The 24,534-nt window shown below is 42.2% G+C and overlaps 2 protein-coding genes across 2 annotated transcripts in view; both read right to left on the bottom strand.

Moving 5' to 3' along the window:
• Positions 1-3,827: 3,827 nt before the first annotated feature.
• On the bottom strand, positions 3,828-10,739 carry rhcga (Rh family, C glycoprotein a). The gene is made up of 11 exons (XM_056279146.1): positions 10,462-10,739; positions 9,114-9,306; positions 8,559-8,709; positions 8,194-8,341; positions 7,823-7,989; positions 7,503-7,640; positions 6,956-7,092; positions 6,493-6,617; positions 5,348-5,421; positions 5,126-5,199; positions 3,828-4,964 (listed from the first exon to the last, which is right to left on the bottom strand). The coding sequence occupies exons 1-11, from the start codon at positions 10,685-10,687 to the stop codon at positions 4,931-4,933; spliced, it is 1,467 nt and encodes a 488-aa protein (XP_056135121.1). The 5' UTR covers positions 10,688-10,739; the 3' UTR covers positions 3,828-4,930.
• A 10,786-nt stretch (positions 10,740-21,525) lies between these two features.
• Positions 21,526-24,534, bottom strand: part of fes (FES proto-oncogene, tyrosine kinase) — a 28,105-nt gene continuing 25,096 nt past the window's right edge. The window contains exons 16-18 of the mRNA XM_056278976.1: positions 22,880-23,037; positions 22,525-22,647; positions 21,526-21,676 (exon numbers count right to left, since the gene is read on the bottom strand). Of these exons, the coding sequence (XP_056134951.1) occupies positions 21,534-21,676; positions 22,525-22,647; positions 22,880-23,037 (424 nt within the window). The 3' untranslated portion in view covers positions 21,526-21,533. The remainder of the gene's footprint in view (positions 21,677-22,524; positions 22,648-22,879; positions 23,038-24,534) is intronic.

Raw genomic sequence — 24,534 nt, forward strand, 5'->3', positions numbered from 1 at the left:
CATCTTCCCTCATCTTGACCTTCATTTTGTCTGCAAAGCCAAGAAATTATACAAAAAAGATTAACATGCTGAAATGGCATCTATATCTCATCTTGTGGCCTAACCAAAGGCCAGGGGCAGGTGGAGCTCCCAATTAGCCAAGCCATTTAGTTTTCATCCCTGTTGTATGTTTCAAAGCAGCTCTGATTTCTACTTCTTTCACACTAGCAGGGATTCTGTGGCCTTTGTGCTGGAATCAAAGCATTCCCCTGAAATGAATGGGGATTTTTCTGGTTCTCCTCCTTACCAGTGTTACCACAGGGGTCATTCCCCCTGAGACTTTCCCCTTTGACCCCCGGCACACGGACTCTTGTCAGATGGATAAAAAGTGGTGATATATTCACCTTGGATAATGCTTTGTATTCAGTAAATACACATATGATGAGTAATCATGAAGTAAGGACAATACTAGAGAGTGCTTCAGGGAGCCCACTTGGTGGAGTACCTTGTGATACAGAGTTAGCATTACAAACTCTGGATATTAGGGAAGTTACCTTTGTTGATTAGATTATTAGATGGTTCCCCAACCTTTTCTCTGCCTGCCTCTCTCGCTTGCTTCTTGTTGTATCCTGAAATTTAAAACTAAATTTCTCCTTAGACGAGAACAACAAATCTCTGCAACTTTATTTTTTTTTGCAAAATAACATTATCTCATGAAATGGTGTCTCCATTACTCTGACATCTGTATGCAGACAGGGAGCAGGGAAATGCCCATTGTCTGTCATTACCATGTGATATTTAGGTATCTTGGGCCTCTGATGGCAGGAGAGCTTTTCAGGAGCATGCTGATTAGCCCTATTTAGAGCCAAGGGAGCCTCTGAAAGCTCCCTCTGTGGGTCGGTGAAACCACTGAAGGACAGTGAGAAAATAGAGGCTATTGCATACATATATTAGCCCAGATGGACTCTGCAGCCTGCTCCAATCAGCTCACAAAGGTGATATAATTACTGAGGCAGGATGGGAGAAGGCCACCACCTCTGGAGTTCTTCAGTTCTCCTTTTCCCATTCCGTCCATTCTACCCTTCTTCTAACCTCACTGATTGTGCTTCGCTCCCTCCCCACCCCATTATCCCCATCTGACAACAGGCCAATTTGTCCCCCTAGCTTGGTTCCCGCCTCCCCCCCTGCTGAGTTATTTAGTCCTTCTTCTGCACTTCAATGGCAGGTACTGATTAGAGAACGTCCACAACTTCTTCCCTATTCCTAAAAATCCCTCCTCCCCTTTCCAGCAACCTTTAATCTGATTACAGGCTTTCTGCTGCTTTTCAGATGAGGCCAGTCCTTGGAGGACAATAGCAGCCCAAGTGGTTTCACAAACACTCTCCCAGGGGTCATATGATTCATGAGAGGAGCTTCTACGCGCACTCTCTTCCGACATCAGGTCTTTTCAAGAGCAACTACACAGGGATCTATCCGGCCCGCCTGCATACCTGCATTCACCATATAGAGAACTTAAAAGATGAGTGTCTCTTTAAGTACTGTACCCCCCCCCCAAAAAAACCCACCTTTTTTATTTATTAGAATTTATTCAGATTTATCAAGGAAATATGTATCATTAGTGTGAGCCGAATCTTTAAAAAAAAGAAGAAGAAAAAAAAACTCCCAACTTCATAAATCCTGTTTCCTTCAGTTCAAATGTCCTGTCTGGGCTTACAGCCATACAGGACCATCTTATGTGGCAAAATTCCTATCTGACCTTCCCTTCCTTGTAGGTAAACTATGTAAAATTATTGGATTGAATACCTCATATGCATCCAATTTTTCAACTCACCCTCATTTATGCCATGCAGTCCTCTAAACTTATAAGGCCTCATTAATAACAATCAAATTTCATCCTTTATGTGCGAAAGTTGAAGCTCGTGGCAGTGTTGTTATTTACACATTATGCCAGCAGCTAACGTGATGTGCCTTCATCGGAGAGAGGCTACAGAAATGGCGAAAATCCAACAACATCCTATGCGTGGCACGCTGAGCACCACCCTGGGATAAGATGAGAAACTAAGTTGGAGTGTTTAGTTAGACAATAGGTAATAATAATTGATATGAAGTGTTTATGAGATGCTGGAGGTCATCATTAATACAAAAGCACAGTATGAGTGTAAGGGAATTAGAATCAGAAACTGATATAACAGCAGTGCTTAAGATGTTAGCATATGAAGTTATCTGTTCACTTTTCATAGTTGTGTTGTATCACAAGGATGGAACAGAAATAAATAACTCTGTGTGTGTGTGTGTGTGTGTGTGTCTGTGTGTGTGTGTGTGTGTGTGTACACGTGTGTGTGCATGTGAACATACATAATTGAGCTTGCATATATGATGCCTCACCATTCTGTTCATGCTAAATGCTTGGAAAAATGTTTAAAGCTCAAGCTTAAAATGACTCTTTATTTTTTAACTTCATAGCTGCCAACAGGTCTTGCTTTTCATTTAGTTCATTATGTAATGAATGCAAATATTTTGACCGCCTGCAAGTGAAAATATAACACAGAAGTACGGCACAAATAATATAGTGCAATGCTAATTAAAGGCTATTAATTCATTGTACGCCTTTTCACATGACAAGGGTCTTCTCTGAAGTATGTAAATTGCAATAGACAAGACTCGTGGTTAACTCATTTAACCCCATCAAATCACTTGGCAACCTTCTTCACTCAATAAACATCCTGCCACCAGCCAAACCATCAGGGGAGCACAAAGCTGATGTCCACCCAGTGTGTTTAGAGTTCATTAGGGACTGGTCAGACGGTGACCTGATTGACCGGCATGTCCGTGTCTCATTACCATCAGAATGAAGGGATCAGGGATGTTAGCCCTGGGGGCAGAAAGCCTATGATGACCACATGGACAAAAACTCCCATTAGACTTGTTCAGCCCCTCTGTTTAACCCTCCACACCCACACATATGTCCAGCTATGTGATGCTAATTTAGCTTTAAATCGGGGTTAGACCTGCGGCCTTCTGTCCTTCATCCCTAGTAGATACTAGATGTCATTGAGGTATAGTCCTAATTTTTTCCACAATATGTTGTATCCTTCTATTCTATTATTGAAATGAAAAGCTTTTTTTTGCAAAAATGGAGATTGTACAGTGATGTTGCAGTTTCCATGTTGAAGGCTCAAAATCACATGCCTTGTACAAATAAACAGTGCAGAAAGTTGGAAATGAAATCTTCACTCTCCACTTCAGTGGTTCACAAAACAATACCCAACAATGCTTGAAATGTTAAATGGCATTAAACATAATCATCATCATTTTCATCATCATCATCTTCCTCCTTATCATCATTATTTTCATCATCATCATTGTCATCCTCATTATTATCATCATTATCATCCTCCTCATCATCAGCATTGTCATCATCACCTCAGAAGCAATTAAAGTTTCACTTTGATGATCACTTTCAAAAAAGATGTTTTCAGGCTGTCCCTATCTCTTACTGTAAAACATGGGTAAGCTATTGTGTAAAAAAAAACAACTGTTTTGGCGTTAGAGAGATGTGGGTGACTAAGATGTTGCCTGTCAAAGCTGTTAACAAAACTCCTTTGGGTTTTCCTTGATGTATATTTTCACAGATGTATGGAACTAATGAGGTGTTTACGTGACTATTTGACCACGTTGCTGTGCAACCTGAATTCAGGAGTAGTAAGATTAAAGAAAATACACTCCTTTATTGTTTCACTCCAGTCATTCCAGCTGTTTTGTGAACATTACCAACTGAGATTTTAAATAGATCAGGCAAACAGATTATGATTCACAATTAAGTCATAAAGTCACATTCGACAGCACAGTTACTTTATGAAACTTTTACTGTTTCTTTATCTTACCTGCAGAATAGGTGGTGTGCAATCAAAGGAAGACGTATATTTTTATATATATATATATATACAAGCAGTGTACAAAGGTCTATACATAATTTCTAAGACATAGCTCTTACACTACTTATACTAATAAGACATACTATTTACCAATGACTCATTGCTTAAATACTGCAATAGCTTGTCTGAAACACATTATGAAATATTCACTTAGAAAACATGATATTTAAAGACACTCATACGATGATCAAAAAAAGTATAGAGCATGTGTTTGTTCTCACCAAGGCTCTTTAGATGTAGAGCAAAAACCAAAATGCATTTCATTCGGAACAAGATTTATCTATGCAAAAACTACACGATAATAGATTACATTAAATCACTGAAAACAGACTAGCTGAATATGGAAACACCATATTCAATCTTGGACAAAAGAAATTATGGTCACACCATCAAAATGTTGTCTCATCTCGGATAAAGTCAAAGCTGTGTGAAGTCACAAAATATGATATAGTCTTTTAAATAATCAGGTGGTAGTTAATTTTGCAAGACATGTTGCAATAGCTCCTCATTTTCTTGTTTTATAGTCATAGCTGACATTGAATTGACAAAGTGCTAATGTTTGAGGTGGCTGCTTCTCAGTACGACACTTGGACTCAAAGCCTGGTCTAATGCCAATCTCTATCCATATTCAAATTCCATTGATTTGCTGCCACAATCAAACAAAATCTATAAAGAGAATCTAAAATTCCTTCAAAAACAATACCACATATTATAAATAATGACTCACATCATTGTTCAGTGTTTTTGGGGGGGGGGGGGTTTGTATCCCTGGGATAATGGTTAGCTGTTTTGTGCTGACCCATAGTGACCACAAGGTTTCAAAACTTGAACGATCGCAATGTTATGAGGTATATCAAATGACTGATGAAAAGACCAATGATGTCATCAGAGGACCTGTGAGTAAAAAAAAAAAAAAGGCCTTTTACTCCTGGAAGTTGCTTTTCAGCGGGACATTTCTTCATAAATAAGAGCTGTGTCATGGCTGCATCCAGTTCAGGGGAACAGGCTGTGTGGCTCTAGCTTTGTTCCACAGAGAAGTTGGACTCAGATCTGTAGAGGAGGAAAGACGGATTTATAAGTTAGTAAAATTCATGATGAAGGAGAAATGGGTGTAAAAAAAAAAAGGGAAAAAAAGGATATGGACATTTGTGTTTCATCAACTTCTATTGGAACAGACAGCTACTGAGGCTCAACACACAATCTGGACTCACATGTCTTGATGCTTGTGAATCATGTGGTTATTGTACTCCAGTACGGGGGGGATGATCTCCTCATCCTCGGGAACCTGAGGGAGACATTTATCATCAGCAGACGAACCAGTAACTACAGCTTGCCCAGGAAAATGACACAATGGTTTCAAGACAAATAAGTATTCCCTTTTAGTTATTGGGATGATATTGCCATCTAGTGGCCAGTTGCTGAATAACACTCACCTCCCAATAGACTTCATCATCGTAGCAGTTGTCATCGGCGGGATCGCCCCAGATAGGGAGCCTCAAGATCAAACCTTGAAAGGGAAAAGAAAGAGGCGTGATACACATGTCCCACCTCAGCTACAACCTGTCATGGTTGATTGTGTTAATTTGCCTCTTCCTAAGTAAATAGATAAATAACATGCAAAATAAGTTTAGACTGTGGTTTTGGTTGCATCATGGCATAGCCCTATGAGTTTTTTGGAAATACCAAACTGACTATTCTTCTTTATTATGTAAACCAAAGGCTTTTTTTTCCAATTATGGGTCTTTTGTTTTAAAATGTTGTTTGAACACATTAGATTAGAAGACTTTGGGGGGGAGCGCATTTTCAAAAATCACATGATTGTAACTCTGCCTATTTGTAGTGTATTTAATGGTTTAGGGATATCATATAATTTTATCTAATTTTATATCATCCCATTTGCACTGAGGCTTAGAATTTGCCTTGTTAATTAACCTTTCATTGTTTATCTTTTTTTGGTACATGGAAACTTACTTTACTCTTAATACCATGAAACGACCTTTAAAAGCAAATTTGAATTGGTGTCAAAATGTTTTAAATTGTGCTCTGCTGTATTAATGAATTTCATTACACTTCTGCTTCAGGTTTCTGTAAATGTAAGTGATGAGACCACATGGCAGCTAGACATGATAGGGTTTATAAAATGGATAGCTTAAATCAAGCAATCTGATTGGTTGTTTAGCTGTGGGATAATAACCATATACAACGGCGATGACGTCTAATTCCTTTACACAATTCAGTATCACTCCGCGTGTTGTAGCAACCGCTTTGCACTGTTGGCAGGCTGCCAGGAGGGCCTATTTCTTTGTAAGAACAATGCTTTATGAAATCTTTACGAACATGTTAACAAAAAAACTGTCTTTAATATTGCCATACTTGGTAACCATTTTATAAAAGCAATAGCTCATTCCAGGCCATGGTATATTGTGATTATATCACAGCTAAGGGGCGTTGTTTGCCCAATATATCACAGCTAAGGGGTGTTCCTCTGCTGTGATATGATCACAATATACCGCGGCCTGGAGTGAGCTATTGCTTAATTAGACACTACTGTACAATACAGTACACTGTCCAAACTTACCAACAAGAGCTCCTCCAACAAGACCAAATGCGATGGCCACACATGTGCCCGCAGCCTGGAATCCTCCCTGCATCCCAACAGTTCTGCTCGCGAAGGAACCTTTGAAGTCAAACGTGTTCTTCAGTCTGGGCAGAAAAAAAGTTAATAGTTAGTTTTGCACATTTAACTGTTTTGCAAAAGAGATGTCAGTTCTTTCAGTCAGTCAGATCTCAAACAGAAACACTGATTCCATTATAAGCATCCATTTACCCGGGTTTTCTTTCTTTTTTTAATGGCAACTTTGCCAACTTCTCATATGGTAGCACACAAGTAGAGATTTTGATGAGTATGAATCATCTGAATCACGATGCTGGGTCAGGATTTTCAAAATGTATAAGTGCGCATGCATACACACACACACATGCCTACAAACACACACCAACATAAACATACAAACGTGTGTATGTGCATGCCTGTGACTCACCCTTCTGCTGAATAGACAGACTCAGTGGCAGCTGCAGCAGTAATGGCTCCAATAAAACCACCGAGCATCCCAGGCAGGGCATGCAGGTTGTGGACTCCACATGTATCCTGGATTTTTAGATACTTCTCCAAGAATGGCTGGTTGGGAAAAGCCAAATGCATGTTCATCATTACCTATATTTAACCCGCTATTCAAGACAATTTGCGATCAATGGTCACAAACTTGGCAGTGAAACTCTCTGATGTTACAGATGAAGGAAACATAAAAATGCGGTTCTGAAAGCAGGGTTTCCACAAACATAATTGTACCATTGTTTCTTTTGTATTCTCTTAGTCTACACTTCCACCTGGATTTGGGGAGGGGGGTTATGTTGGCCTCCTTACTCTATTCATCAATTTTCCTTAAAACAAAGTTATGGTTCTCTTTTACCATTCCTTCTCATCCGGCAAATCAATTTGTCAAGTTCTTTTCTCATATTTTTTAGTCTGCAACAGATTCTAAGTACGCTTGCTATTTCAAAACACCGGTTCGAGAAAAATAGGCTCACAGTGATGAAGAGGTAGCCAAAGGTGGAGATGATGCCACAGCAGAAGCCCACGATGAGTGAACCATATGGAGTGATCATGAACTCAGCTGCTGTTCCCATTGCAACACCACCAGCCAGGGTCGAGTTCTGGATGTGTACCTGTCAGGTTAAAGAAGGACGTTTGTCAGGGTGGATGCAAAAACCTATATAGTAAGTGCACTTTACTTTTCTTGCTTTTGGCTTGATCTATTAAACACCACTGACACATACAGCTCATACATAAATGTTTTGATACAGTTTGAGGTTTATTAGTTTTTTGTCTTTAATTGGTAAAGCTTTACCATGTCCAGTTTGCCTCTCTTCTGAGACATGCTGGAGATTGCCACAGTGGTGAGGACAGAGGAAGCCAGGGCCAGGTAGGTGTTGATGGCTGCTCTGTGCTGTCCATCCCCATGGTCTGTGATGGCTGAGTTGAAACTGGGCCAGAACATCCATAGGAACAGTGTACCTGTGGATTGTGTAAAAGGGTGAGAGGATTTGATACGACGCAGTAAACTACATGTACAATAATAGATCAGCACAAGCACACATGCATTCTCCATATGCTTTTAATCAACAATGGCTAAAATAAAAGTAGCCTGGAGATCATTATCCTGTGAAGATGAGATGGAAAATACAGTGGACAGTCTAAAATTAGACGCTTGAAACTTACCAATCATGGCAAATACGTCTGAATGGTAGACAGATCCATTGAGGCGCTTGCTTTGATGTAGGTTTGGACGGTAGAGGATCCAGGAGATGGCCAAACCATAATAGCCTCCAAAGGCATGGATAACCATTGAACCACCGGCATCCCGAGCCTGTGGGAATATGAGAAGTTCAGCACAACAGCACACCACATATACTGCGAGTGTTAGTTATACTGTATGAGGAATTTATGCGGCTACATAGTGGAGACAGGGACAGTGATGCTGGTTCAATAGACTTAGACAACAGCAAACTGAGTAACAGAAAGGGAACAGAAGGGATCATCATCATCCGAAGGATCCCTGTTGTGAAGCTCTTGCTGAGACTCACATGAAGAAGGCTGAGGATGATGTACTCCTCCACGGCAAAGAGTGTGATACCGAATAGGGTAACCACCATCATCTGGACCGGACTGACTTTTCCCAGGAGGGCGCCGTAGGCTATCAGACAGCCAGCCACACAGAAGTCTGCGTTGATCAAACTGCAAACAAGAATGAAGGGTGGAGAAGGAGGAATATATCAGCGATGATTGAAATGACTTATGAGCCAGACAGAGTCAACTATGCATACGTTTCACAAACTTGAAAAGCAAGCTCTTAAAATAATTTTTACAGTTTGCTCCTCGGCGTTGCTATGAGGAAAATGTTTTGTGACATCATGACCCTGAATCACACAAAAGCTCGTGTATCCATGTTGAGACAGGGGTGATGAATGAACCTGCCATGTATCTTGACTTGCCATTTGTCAAGATGGTCTGTAACAGTTTCACTTTGAAATCAATAAACACATTTGAAAAGTTTTGGGTTTTTTTCTCCATCAGATCTCCATGTTTTTTTTTAACCCTAAGGAGAGTGTTTTTGCTGTGCTTTTGGTGCAGCGCCTTACCTCTCCACGCCGATGTAGATCTTTCCAGTGGAGTGATCGAGGGAGTGGAACCAGCCCTGCATGAGCAGAGCCCACTGCAGACCGAAGGATGCAATCAGGAAGTTGAAGCCGACACCACCGAAACTGTAGCGTTTCAGGAAGGTCATGAGAAAGCCAAATCCAACAAAGATCATGACATGCACATCCTGGAAGCCTGGTGAGAGGAAGAGAAACCAAACGATTGACTTGACAGTCAAAGGCTAATTCAACTGAAGGAGACAACCTGCAGCAGAGCTAGTGTACTATAAAGTCAGATAAATAGGATATAGAGAGTCACAGAAAAAAAAGAAGAAAGAATCGTATCAACAAAAAAAATGCAATGTGACACAACACAATACCATGGGAATGAGCAAGAATTCAAGAAATGTTCCCAACCTCGATGTAAATCTTCCCATTGGGTTTGCTGAGTTAATTTGTTCCTGTATATTGGCAGTGTGCTGTTTTGCATCATTTCAGATCACATTCATAATTGTAAAATTGTTTAGTTATTCAAGTAAATTCTGATTAAGGCTTCCAGTACATTTTCTGTCTATATCCATCCTACAAAACGGCATGCTTGACCATTGACAGCGGCGCCCCGCGTCATTTGCCCTTGGTCACATCTCAATTAATTCATACTCGGTAATAGAAAATGTTTTACTTCCCATCATATGACATTTAAATGTTACATTTGAAGAAATGAATAAGTCTTCCAAAGGTCAATGGAGGAAGATTTCCTCTTTACTAAAATAACTGAGAATTTTGTGTGCCGAATTGTGTATAACTGAAAGTACAGGGTGATATTCTGGGAATTATTGACACATACGAATGAAATGATTGACATGAGACATGATGGATGAAATGTCAGAAACTGTACACAATATTGTTCATTTGTAAATCAAAGTCTAAGGGACTGGTTATGAATTAAAAAAAGAAGCCAGTCACCATTTTGTTGTCAGTAAACAAGCATCAGAAAAGTAGTTGTTTATATATATATATATATATACACACATATATATACACACACACACACACACACACACACACACACACACACACACACACACACACACACACACACACTCCAATGCTGATGGACCACAATCACTAGAAAAACAAGTTAGTCATTTACGTTTAATGTCATGTTGGGGAGAGCAGTAGATGAGATGGGTGCAGTAAGAGTCTGGTACTGTATGTGATAACTGCACAGATTATGTCTCAATCTCATCATGCAATCGTCCCCTACCAATGCATGGCATTGTATGTTCAACAATATGCTGCAATATATTCATCTCAAATATGCAACAGGTTTTTCCATGGATCAACTTACTGGGATATCTGAAGTAGAAGTCATTTTCAATATCGCTGGTGATGTTATGGGACCGCTTGTGCTCCACCCAGTGGGCATCCGACTCCTCATCATAGCGGATGAAGACTCCAAACAGTACAATCATGGCGATTTGCCAGATGAAGCAGACAGCCGGCAGACTAACCCGCACGTTGGTATTTTTTTGCCGGCAGAAGTAGTCCTTTACACCTTGTGCACAGTTTCCCATGGTGCCAGCTAGTTAGGTGCAGATGAGTAATGCCCTGTTCTTCACTCCAGCAGTGCCCTTGAGACTTTCGGTAATGCAACATATGACCAGCTTTATATCGATCTTTGGAGAGGTGTGTCCTGTGGAAGGTGTGACCTTACCTGCTCATCCCCATTCCTCCTTCTGCCACCAGAATGTGTTGCTGGCACATTCTTTCTCAAATGTGTAATAAGAAAGCAAAGAGAAAAATTGCAAAATAAATTGCTTCTGATTCCTTCCATCCCTGTTTGACAAAAATGCTCTACTGCAGACGACTGGTGCTGATGCTGATATTGACTTTCAGGCCAAAAACAGACTGACCTTGTGCTGCGTAACCTCTCCTCTTTTACAGGGTAAATGACCAAATTGAGATCTTGACATTTTTGTTTCAATTTGATTATCGTGATTTATTCTCAGTAAATTAATCACAATAATCTAATCTGCTCAGTGTGCCAACATATACTTAATAACCCTCATGACTTTCATTTCAGTGGACATCATGGCATACTGGTTATCACACAGCAAACATCCGTCCTTTGCAACTGGGACAGACTTTACATTAAAAGAGACTGCAATTGTTGCTTGGGTATAAGCACCATTTTTGAAAAATGCACCTTTGCTCTCTTTAAAAGGCAAATGTTAACAGTGTTTACTGAGAAGTCGGATCCTGAAGGAGTTTCTTCTGGCCCATAAACTCAATTACTGCAATGTTCTCCTTAATCTGCTTGTCTGTAAATGCCTCAGGCACTCCATAATACATCTGTAACTGGACGCTGATAGGGAAAAGCGACCATTTGCTCTGTGTAAAAAAGGTAGGCCTAATCCACCATAAGAAGTGACATCTGAACGGCAGCTTTGTAATAGGATAGCCTTAATGTGGTTTTATATAAATAAACCTGTCACACTGGCTGATGAACCATTACTGAAAAGTCACATAGCAACCTAACAAATGCAATGATGGTATCCTTTGATGGCTTCAAATAGGCAAATGTTAGCAGGATTAGTGCACTAATCTGCCTAAACTATCAATCCATCCATCCATCCATCCATCCATTATCTATGCCGACTTATTCTGATCTGGGTCCCGGGAGTTGCTGGAGCCTATCCCAACATGCACTGGTGCAAGGAACGATCAGCCCCTGGACAGGGCACAAGTCCGTCATAGCTGTCTAAATTGGTCAGGATGTATATATTTTAACACTGAAGGTATATTATGTGTCATTGAAGTCTGGGAAAGTGCAAGATTGGTGACTCCTATGCACAAGGCCCTGGGTGTAGAACAGTAAATACCACCAATAACAAGAATGAAAAGATTGCTCAATACATATAAATCCCTAGGAGCAGGCACCATGATTGGTTTAAATATCTTAAGTGTTGCATATCTTGTTAAAACTGAATTAAATGAAGCCCGGACTAAATGTCAAGTCTATGACTGAGCAATGTCATGGCTTTGGCTGCCCACTTTTGCCCATTCACGTGAAATGTGTACTCTGATCGGCAATCTGTATTACAATCACCCGGAGCAGATTTCGTCTTTGACATTCAATCATGTGTTGGGGCTCTATCACTCTTTGTGATGACAAAGAGCATTCCAGATGCAATCTGGTTTCCTGCTATTTCTGACAGGCTGTTATAGGGCATTATATAACACTTGCTGCCTTGACTGCATGAGGGCCCCGCTTCAAACCTCTTGCTAGGTCTGCCCAGGTACTGGCCCTGTGTTTGCTCAACAGGACGCATGCACACACGCACGCACGCACGCACGCGCACACACACACACACACACACACACACACACACGTGTACAATCATAAATGACTGACTATATTCTAAATGGACATACTGTAAATGTCAATTTAGATACTGTAAATACATACTGTAAACGGCCCTGTGATGGCCTGGCGGCCTGTCCAGGGTGTCTCTCTGCCTGCTGCCCAATGACTGCTGGGATAGGCTCCAGCATCCCCGCGACCCTGAGAGCAGGATAAGTGGCTTGGATAATGGATGGATGGACATACTGTAAACCGTGCAGCTGCAGCTTCAACTTATACCTCATATATTTTGAATATTACAAATGTTTTGTGTGGCTTAAGGGAAAGTCAGAGGTACAGAAATCATTATGTCTTGCTTTCAATCGTTGCGGCGAAGGAACAGAATTCTGCTATTGTCTGTCTTTTTGGTCCAGTTAACCGTTAGACTGATCAGTTATTAAAATAAATAAATGGAGTGGCGAATAAAGTAATGTGACTGAATATGATTAAGATTGGTGAATGAGATTCTTGGCGAGCAGAGAGAGTACTTCTCGTTTGTGGTAAATGGAATATGATAGAAAAAATCGTAGCAAATGTATGTTTTGTTTCATTATTTATGAGAAGGGGAGGCAAGGATGCAATGAAATAGGCTAAATAACTGAAGAATAGGGTACTTAAATAGAATGACAATAAGAGCAATATGTGCCAAGTAAATCTGGCATCGATAACAGAACAAGGAAAATCACATCTGAGGCTGAGGGTTGGCATAACCGTTTATGTACTATACAAATGATGAGTGCAAATGCAGGGATCAAGTGTGTGTGGGTGTTACGAACCAAGAGCTCCCAAACAAAAAAACCCAATTTCAACACAGGAGCCCCTGTCCATGTGACAGAGGGAACAACGTGTTGGCCTCAGATCTTATCGGCACGGTAACATTCCAGAGAGTTTCTCTGTCACATGCTCGGGGCATTCTGCACTGTCGTTGCCGTGAGCACCAAGTGATGCAGCTCGAGATATTATGAGGTCCTGTCAATCTACAGGCACAGATCAATGAAAAACTGCAATTCATCCATGTGAGGTTTTTGTTTTTACGTTCCCTTTGCACTCCCAAAACCTTCCCTTTGTAGAATCTTCGTAACCCTGCCGTTCATGCCAGGTCTAATATATTGCCTCACTTACAATTTACCACAGGATTTTAATTTTTCTGTGATTATCTGTAACCACTGTGGTTGACACAGGAAGAGGTTTCACATAGAAATGTGAGCATGCAAGCCGCTGGTTTTATATTGAAGTAATGTGCAGTCAAATTTGCTCATTCACACAATCGGAGCGACTTCACGCTCCCACGCTTCTCCCCTCATGCTATGCATCACCGCCATATCATTTTTCCCGCCGAGGTTGTGAAATCATGCACACATTCAAAGGCTGGGAAAATGCAATGATATCAATGTAAGAACCGCTGCTCCGTTTACATGCAGCTCGGGTGTCTGTTTCCTTTGAATTCACCTCACCAATTGATGCAGTTGCAAGCAAAGGCTACAGCTGTGGAAAGAAAATAAATATAAAACGTGTAGTACATCATCTATGGAGATGCATAGGGTTACTGCAAGTGATCACAGTCGAGATTTTTGTCTCTTTCAATGGCGCAACTTGAGGAAACGTCAGAGCCGTCAAATGATTTAACTGTCAATCTGGAGGGGAGCCAGGGTTGGGGGCTGCAGCAGCACGAAGACTATGAATAAGCAGAGAAAACAGGTACCAGCCAAGCAGGTACAGAACTGGTCTTGTAACAGATATGGGGAGATATAATAGAGACACACAGCAGGCTGGGTGACAGCCACTTATGGTACAGATGGGACATTCAGATAAAACCGAGGCCAGAGTTTGGTTTTGTGCAAGCTGTGATTGATTGTTTGATATTAGTGGGATATAACACGAATTAAATCTCCTTTTTTTAACTTTTGCACTCGTTTTTATCGTATGAAGTCAAAAGTACCGAATCAAGGTTATCAAATGATACTAATGGTAATAGTAACAATAATAATAATATCCATATCAGTCTTTCCCAATCACTGGTATTGATGATATAAGTAATATAACAGATTTCCTCTACGCTCGCTCTGTCACATGCTCTGCCATGTGACGGAGCTGTATTGTCTTCACATAGTTAAGTGAGCGCCTTGAGGATGTCACACAACCTTCTGGCGAGGACCGTAGGAGAAGCTCTCTCAGAAATCTTGGCTCTGAGGAAGACCAGACATTTAATTATCGGGGTATGGGTGGGGGGGTCAGAGTTCAATGCCTATCTTCTTCATAGATCAAGGGCTTTCATTAGTTCACGCTCCAAGTGCCCCCTGATGACAAAAAGGATTGGGCCTGAAATGTAAAGCATGTCTTTTGTGTGTTTCTCTGGAGGCATGCCACGTGCCCGCGGACCCAGTAGGAGGTGTGGCAGAGCCTACATACTGGTTGTTGTATTCAGGCTTATGGGGAAACTCACTTTTGAATATGCCAAAGTCAAGGTACAAGATTAAAATTCCCATGTGGGAGGGAAAGCTAACCTCAACTGGTCACAGACGACAACTTGTTGACATCAAAGTCAGCTTTCATTCATCCCATCCGCTCATAACGCGTCTCTCACTCGAGTTCCAGCGTTAATCCCTTCAGTATTATGAGCCATTTCACAGCAGAGATTGCTCTCTTTTTCATACAGAAAATTAGACTGAATCCATGAACGCAACGCACAGCCCCATCCAGGACACAGAAAAGTTAGAAAATTATTTTCAGTTTTTGAGAAATCACCCCTTTCTGTGGTGTCTTCCTATAGATCCTCGTAGTGCAAACTGCACTTTTAAACTGCTTTCCATTTTCAAAGGTGCACTCATCGGATAACCAAACAGGAAAAGGATCAACAATAGAGGCACCTTCAAATCTGGAGTGAATATACTGATCCAAAAAAAAAAAGAAAGAAAATATGGCTCCAATTAGTTCTAAAATCCACTGTATGGATTTTGTAATATCCAGTCATAATTTTTGCCTAATTATTCCACTTTGAGACAAGCAACATACCTCTTACCAACTCTTACCAGCAGGAAGTCTATACCAATGCAGACAGCAGATGGAGATTGGACTGTTCTTCTCCCGGTTAAACGGGGGTCCTCCTCCAGAGAGACATGTGACTTGGTAATGGTTTAGGGCTGGATGCTAACAGATCAATAATGATATATGAATCAAGTGACTCGCCAGACCCCCCCCCCCAACACTGCAACACAGTACCACCTGGGTGTCAAAGTTCACTGAGTGGCCTGATGCCACCCGTTCACCATGTTGTGTAACAGCCGCTGTTTGTTTTCTATATGCGAGTAAGGGCAGGTAAATGTTTTGGCAGGCCTCATCATCGAGGGAAGATCAGCTGACAACATACCGAGCAGGTGAGCTGGTTTTAGACGCAGAGGAGAAAGCAATTACTTTGCCAACTTGACATCTTTGTGTCTCATGACTGTCAGCTTGTCGTCTTTAATAACCAGTGACTGGTGAGCGACGGGGACCACGCCTTCACATATCCAAGTCACATTTACTGAGGTGAAACAAAAGTCATCAAAAGCACCCTGCTTTATCCACTCATGTAGATCACATGTGATGCGTTTCTTTGAATTTCAATGTCATAAAAGTTTCCGTGAGTAACTCTTGCTCTGTCGATGCATTTAGAAACGGGCCCTAAACAACCAAAGGGGATAGTTTCTTGCATTTTTTTTTTCAAGAGCCACACTAAAATGTGATCTGTCTCACAGATATGCACAAAAGTTTACAGATTTTTGTGTGAAATAAATTAAGCCGGGGCAGCACGGTGGCGCAGTGGTTAGTGCGGTCGCCTCGCAGCAAGAAGGTCCTGGTTTGAGCCCCAGGATAGTCCAACCTTGAGGGTCGTCCTGGGTCGTCATCTGTGTGGAGTTTGCATGTTCTCCCCGTGTCCGCATGGGTTTTCTCCGGGGGCTCCGGTTTCCTCCTACAGTCCAAAGACTTGCAGGACAGGTTAATCAGCCATACTAAATTGTCCCTAGGTGTGAATGTGTGTGTGTGCGTTGGCTCTGTGATGGGCTGGCGGCCTGTCCAGGGTGTCTCCCCGCCTGCCGCCCAATGACTGCTGGGATAGGCTGTAGCATCCCCGCGACCCTAAATAAGGGATAAGTGGTTTGGATAATGAATAAATTAATGAATAAATTAAGCCGAGTTTTTGAAGAGCACTGCCGTTACGCTTTCTCGAGTAAGCTTTGTAAATTTAAACTCAAGGAACAGAGACGTGTGATGGATTCTGCATTCATATTTTTTATGTTTGCATTCCTTCATTGGCAAGGGTCCAAATTACCAGCGATCCAATTTATCTGTGAGTGGCTTACTTTTCCCTATTGTGCAAAACAATGATATTACCTCAAACTCACTTCAACCTGTCGGAGTTGTTGCACACTGTCTCAGCAACCATTACATCGCCATTTAATTTTGTCACTCAACTAGTGAAATACAACTGGTAGGCAAGGTAAATCACGTCTAGACAAAAGTGCAGCTTCTGTCTTGATGGGCCCTCGCATCGCTTAGCGTGCACTTTCCATGACCCTTTTCATTCATTCCCGCAGACAGATATGGGAGTGTCCCCGCCACCGAGCTTCATCTCTGAACAAACATGTGATTTGTCTCGCCAAACTGTCTCTAGATACTTTTTTTGTTGACATCCTCACTTGACCACTGCTGGGACGTCAGCGTTGCTTTAAGAGCATTTTGAATTTTATGTCCAAATTCAGCTAGAGCTCACTAGATTACTGCCAACAGATTGTTTTCTGTTTTTGGCTCTGCCTTTGTCACCACGGGGCCAAAACAGAGCCATTACAAGGCCATGAACTGTTTGTCGTTCATAAAAATTATTGAACGCAAAACAACACTACAGACTGAATGGGAAAATACTAGAAATGTTACTTTCGTTACATGCACAACACTTAGAATAATCGCATCAAGATGTAGTGTGTGCTGGTGAGGGTAGTTGATGGTAGAAGAGGAACCTGTGTCTCTCTTATGTTCCCACATGGTGCCAAAAAGGCACCTTCTGTCAGTGTAAAGTGAGTCTCTCCCATGTGGCAGCACATCCAACTAACGTGTCTGGGAGCAGACACTGGAAAGCATTAAGAGTGAAGCCATGGTGTGAGGGACAAAGCCAGCAGGCATGGGAGACCTACAGACGCATTGAGCTCTAAGCTGAATTGGCTGCACCAGCGAGCCATCTGCTTTATCCCATCTGTGCGCCGATTTGTGCTGACCCCATAAGAGCCCAGTGATCATCTTGTCAGGTCCTTGGATGTGCAAACCATAATGTTGGGAGTGGAGCAGAGGAGAGAACACATGCACACCCATTGCGGTGCAGCAGTCCTGAGGTGTAGCCTGTTTGATGTGTGCCTATCCAGCCTCACATGTTGTCAAGTCAAGTCAAGTCAGTTTCATTTGTATATCCCAATATCACAAATTACATATTTGCCTGAAGGGGCTTTACAGCAACACAACATCCTGTCCTTCGTCCCTTGCATCGGATAAGGTACAACTCCCTAAAAAAAAAAAGAAAACCCTTTAACAGGGAGAAAAAATAGGAAGAAACCTCAGGGAGAGCAACAGAGGAGGGATCTCTCTCCCGAGACGGACAACGTGCAATGGATGTTGTGTTTACACAATTTACAGAGTACACCATTGAAAGAGGATAACAGAATTATAATGGAATTATAAGATATATGAAGAATATGATGAGGAGGATGCCAAGCAGTGTCCAGACGCCACCGGAACGGCCCAGGACCTCAGCCACGTGACCACCATTACCATGTTAAAAAAAAGAAAAGAGGAATGCTGTCCTGTCCCCTTTCTGTCAGGAGGTTGGTGGCCTACCAGCTAAGAAAAAGTTTAGCTTGCAGACGCTCTGGTAAGATGGTGTTGGATGCAGAACGGAAATTGACAAACGGAAAATAATGCTATCTTATCTCCAATAGTGCTATCTTGATAACCAGGAACACATGGCCTCTCTCACACACTCGAGCCTGCAGCAGAGAGGGTTGCACGTTCGCTGGATAGCTGGGGAGTGTAGTAAGTGCTGCTACTAGGTTCATGAAAGCATAGCCTGATGTCCTCTATGGCAACCTCTGATAGGTTAGTACGTTGTGTTAGGACATTGGTCGGTGCATTTGCTTTTTGTTTGTAACTGACTTCTGTGTGAAGGCTTGCTCTGGAGTATGACGCACGGGATTGCAGCATCGGACTACGTTCACTGGTAAAACGTAGGCCTAGCAAGTATAATGGGACATAATGTAATGTCTTTTCAGCTGTGTTCCCAAAATAAAGTCTAGATTTCTTCAAAATGTTGTCGGTTGTATTCTCTTGTTTAGCCTCTCGAGTGAAACGAGTCAATCAAGTCAAGTCAATTTTATTTGTATAGCCTAATATCACAAATTACAAATTTGCCTCAAGGGGCTTTACAGCAACACAACATCTTGTCCTTAGACCCTCGCAGCGGGTAAGGAACAACTCCCTAAATTAAAAAAAAAACCTTTAACAGGGAGAAAAAAATAGGAAGAAACCTCAGGGAGAGCAATAGAGGAGGGATCTCTCTCCCAAGATGGACAACGTGCAGTGGATGTTGTGTTTACACAATTTGCACAATACAACATTGACAGAGGATAACAGAATTATAAAATTTATGAGTAATATGATGCACAGGATGCCAAGCAGTGTCCAGACACCACCAGAACAGCCCAGGACCCAAGCCATGCGACCAGCATCACCACATACAAAAAAAGAAAAGACTAAGACCATTGCTTTGACCAAAGACCAATTCTGGAAAGAAAAAACAACAACAAACCGTTTGACCTACCCCACTCCAAATATCCAGCTTAGCTTGCTCAACATATTTGTCACATCTTCAGTCAAAGCAGTTCATACCAGAGGAATTTTGTGACTTTTTGCAGTTAAATTCATATTTTATTTTCCAGCCTTTAAAGAAAAGTTGTAACTTTGTAGTTCATACACAGCCATTGCAAAAAATGTTCTGTCGTATAACTGAAAATCGTTTTCCATGTGAACAGGTCTCACGATCCCCATGTTGCACAAAACAAAGTCCAAACACAAACGGTATCGCCGTGTTACAATGAAATAGGTTATGATGGCAAAGTGAAGGAGGTGAAGTGAAGCCAGTGGATTTTACACTTGGCTTACATACTGCCAAGTCTTACTTTGACTCTCATGTCATGCATAAATATAGCTGCAGTCGGTTGCAGGACATGCTACTTTAATTCAAAATGGATGATTCTTGTTAAATAGCCTTAGTTAATTGGTTATCATAATTCTTAAAATGTTGCTGCATGACTACTACTACTACTTTCGGCTGCTCCCATTAGGAATAAAATAATATGAATAAATTATTATTAATTAGTATTATTGCTTAAGAATAAAATGCTGCTGCATGACTATGCCTTATTACTGTTTTGCAAGTGGTTGATATTGATACAGCATTTGGTATGCTGTACAACATCAAGTTAAACCTCTCAAGCACACTAAATGTGATATGGAGTGAAGATGTGGTGCATATAAACCATGCTCACCCACTGATAAGGTGACTTGTTCACATTTCCCCCCTATTTTTCTCTTTTATTGCATGCAAAAAAACAAAAAAACAACTTCATGACCGGGAAGTGAAGTTACACTCATCTAGTTGTGGGGGAGATGCCTTGTTATTGTCACTGTCTATGTTGTAACAACCAAAGAACCGCCGAAGACCAACAGACACACACAGACAGACACAAACACAACTAAACAGCAACTCTGCAGAACCAGAACGGCCCCATTTACCCTAGACAGATGCCCTGAAGCAGCATCTCCTGTCAAGTACAAAGAATGACACAAAACACACACAGGACACCGATCCCTTGGTGAGAAGCACAAAAGTAATCCTCCTTCACTTCTATCTTTATTATATTTCCACAGACATACTGTAAAACAGCACGACAGAAAAGAGCTTAACTTGTTCATCATAAATAAAAAGTTGCAGGCAATTTAGCCTCTCACAAGATAAGCTGGGTGCATTTATATAACAAGACATTTAAAAAAAATTACTGTACTCACTTAAATATCTATGTTTCTTACATTATATTATACCTGAAATTTTGCCAGATATACAACTGCTGTGTAGCCTGACCCAGAGATTTTTTTGCGCAAATCACATCCAGCTTTTCTCTTCAAATTCGCGAGAAGAAACATATTTCTGGCTGTTTTCCATTGCCAGACAGGTATGAAAAAAAATGATGACACCAAACCAGAAAGTCATCTTTCAACACCCACTCAGCTACAACACTTACAGAAACATTTACGTCCACATAATAACTCCTTTGGTCTGTGAGTTATTTCATGATTTGGAGTATGAAAAAAACAAAAAAATGTTCTCAATTTGGATTTCAATTGTAGTTCACTTTAGTTAGTTTTCCAACTGGATGTCTTAACTCCTTTCATCCATCCACCCATTATCCAAGCCACTTATCCTACTCAGGGTCACAGGGAGGCTGGAGCCTATCCCAGCAGTCATTGGGCGGCAGGCGGGGAGATACCCTGGACAGGCCGCCAGGCCATCACGGGGCTGACACATTCACACCTAGGCACAATTTAGTATGGCCGATTCACCTGACCTACATGTCTTTGGAGTGTGAGAGGAAACCGGAGCACCCAGCGGAACCCCAGGAAGACATGGGGAGAACATACAAACTCCACACAGAGGATGACCCAGGACGACCCCCAAGGTTGGACTACCCCAGGAATTGAACCAAGCACCCTCTTACTGTGAGGCGACCACGCTAACCATTGTGCCACCGTGCTGCCCTTCAGTGCCGTCCTTTCAGTTAGAAAGAAAATTAAAATCAAATAACACCAAACAAACAAGCAATTAAACAAAATAATTTACACATAAATTGAAATACACAATCAAAACCGGAGTCAAATTCGGTGTTTGTGCAAACCTACATGGCCAATAAACATGATTCTGCTTCTGAAAAACACGTGTGTCATCTAAGTTTGTAATAGAGAGCAGTGAGCTCGGCCTTGAGTTTTTTGAAAGATGGTCTGTTCTGGGGCTCACACTGCCAGCAGCAACACATCAGGTTGTAGATCTCTGATGGACATGACTTTGGAGGCGGCATACGGTAACCTGACAGACAATAACGACAGGGTCAAAAGCTCAGATCCTCTCTAGCTCCTAGGCTGGATTATAATGGTGCAGAAACACGTTGGCAACTTAAGGAGGTAGGCAAACAGAAATGGGACCTCACACACCATGCAAATGGAGAGAGCCGGGCATGCTATAGACCAGCGCTTCCCCAACCAGTCCTCAAGGCCCCCCTGTCCTGCAGATTTTCATTGTAACCCTGCATACATAGGCCTGCTTGTACTTACTCAACCAATCATATCCATCCATCCGTCCATTTTCCAAGTCTCTTATCCTAATTAGGGTCACGGGATGCTGGAGCCTATCCCAGCAGTCATTGGGTGGGGAAACATCCTGGACAGGTCGCCAGTCCATTGCAGGCCAGACACAATCACACCTCAGGACAATTTTTTTAGTAAGTCTGACTCACCTGACCTACATGTCTTTGGACTATGGGAGGAAGCGGAGCACCCAGAGGAAACCCTCACAGACACGGGGAGAACATGCAAACTCCACACAGAGGATGACCCGGGACAACCCCCAAGGTTGGACAACCCCGGGGTTTGAACCCAGGACCTTTTTGCCATGAAGCAACAGCACTAACCACCAGGCCACCGTGCCGCCCAACCAATCATATCATAGTACTTAATTATTCTAGGTGTGTCAAATCAGACATAATCAAGTGCTGATTAAGTACAAGCAGGCCTACATATGCAGGGTTACAATGAAAATCTGCAGGACAGGGGTGGCTTGAGGACTGGTTGGGGAAACACTGCTCAATGTAATCATTTAACGTTACATGGCTGTGTGTATGTGTGTGATGTTTCTAACCAAAATTACGTTTTCTGTACCTCTCTCTACCTCCTCCCGTGTCTGTTGGTTGTTCATGTAGGTATAGGGAGTCATTCCCTGGGAGAACGTCTCCCACAGCAAAACTCCAAAGCTCCACACGTCACTCTCTGTGGTATAACGACCTGAGAACAACAGCAGGGGGCAGCATTGACAAAGCCACCGGCCAGTCCTTAACATTTCACTGCACAGGTTCAAAAGTTGAAAAGGGTTGAGTTAAGGGATGGAGAAATAGGAATTCTTCAGAAGCTTATGTCAGCCTTGGGGCATATAAATATACAGAGAGAGGGAGAGATATGAATAACAAAATACTGAGTGTTATTTCTGGGTTGTATGGCAGAGGCAGACGGGTTGTACCATAGTTGAGAGCTTCAGGGGCTGTCCATTTGACAGGGATCTGTCTGAGGCCTCCTGTGGCAGAGTAGACGCCATCGTTTTGCTCACGGGACATCCCAAAGTCACTGATCTTGATAATGCTGTTTTCCCCCACTAGACAGTTTCTTGCTGCCAGGTCCCTAGAAACGAGAAAGAGAAAGGAAGTAAGATGTAGGAAAATGGGTGGCAGAGGCTGATTGGAGTTGCATGTCGGAGAGGCAGATAAACACCACGTACAAAAGAAATCACAACTGTAAACTGGAAAGGGGAGAATAGTCCTAAAAGGGAAAACAGAAAGAGCACACATGTCATGTCAATGCTTCCTGGTATGCCCCATTGTGTTGCATCTGAAGAATTTTGATATGCAGCAGTACAGGCTAAACGGCTGCCACCCATTCCTGCTGGGCAAATCATACAGCATACGTCTAACAAGGCAGAGTTCAGAGCTTCCTGTCTCCTCCACTCCCCTAACAACCTTCACTGAGGCCTAGCCATCAGACACACTGAGGCAGGCACTTTCACAAATACCACTGTTCTGCCTACAAAACCCCCATCCGTGATTTCTTTTTCAAACTGACCTTTCCTCGCTGTTCTGATTCCTGAAAGTGAGATGTTTTCAAATCAACATTTGAAATAATGTCTCTAGGCTGTCATATCATTCATGCAGTCAGATTCATGTTAGACCAGTGTTTCCCAACCTAGTCCTCAAGAAACACCTATCCTGCAGATTTTCTTTGCAACCCTGAATAGGTACCTGTTTGTAGTTATTCAACCAATCAGCAATGAATTATGTCAGCTGTTGCACACCTTGCATAATTGAGTGCTGTGAGATGATTGGTTAAGTAAGTACAAGCAGGGCTACCTATGCAGGGTTACAATGAAAATCTGCAGGATAGGTGTTCCTTGAGGACTGGGTTGGGAAACGCTGTGTTAAATGATCCAGTTCGGCTAAAGGTTTGTATTGGCTCAGTCAGCAAATCATTTATTGATGCGAGAATGAAAGGCTATGACTTGCAGAAATCAGGATCTGCCCCTTCTCACTTCTGGGATCCAGTATGCATAGTCGCCACTCTATATAGTTTACTATAATATGTATGCCATGCCCCTTCTGCACAGGGCATCCATAGAGGTAAAGAGGCTAATGGTGTATCTCATATCATCTATCTCGCCCCATGCATGCAAAGTAATGAAAATACTTGGGAATAAGTGACTAAATTGCTATCTTTTTTATTTATTTATTTATCACCCCTCCTTTTCTCCCCAATTGTATCCAGCCAGCCAATTACCCCACTCTTCCAAGCCGTCCCGGTCGCTGCTCCAGCCCCCCTGCTGATCCAGGGAGGGCTGCAGACTACCACATGCCTCCTCCAATACACGTGGTCGCCAGCCACTTCTTTTCACCTGACAGTGAGGAATTTCGCCAGGGGGATGTTGCGCATGGGAGGCTCATGCTATTCCCCCCAGTCCCCCGAACAGGCGCACCGACCGACCAGAGGAGGTGCTACTGCAGCGACCAGGACACATACCCACATCCGGCTTCCCACCTGCAGACACAGCCAATTGTGTCTGTAGGGACGCTCGACCAAGCTGGAGGTAATGCTGGGATTCGAACCAGCAATCCCCGTGTTGGTAGGCAA

The sequence above is a fragment of the Lampris incognitus genome, chromosome 4, assembly GCF_029633865.1.
Source record: "Lampris incognitus isolate fLamInc1 chromosome 4, fLamInc1.hap2, whole genome shotgun sequence".
In the NCBI taxonomy this organism is placed as follows: Eukaryota; Metazoa; Chordata; class Actinopteri; order Lampriformes; family Lampridae; genus Lampris; species Lampris incognitus.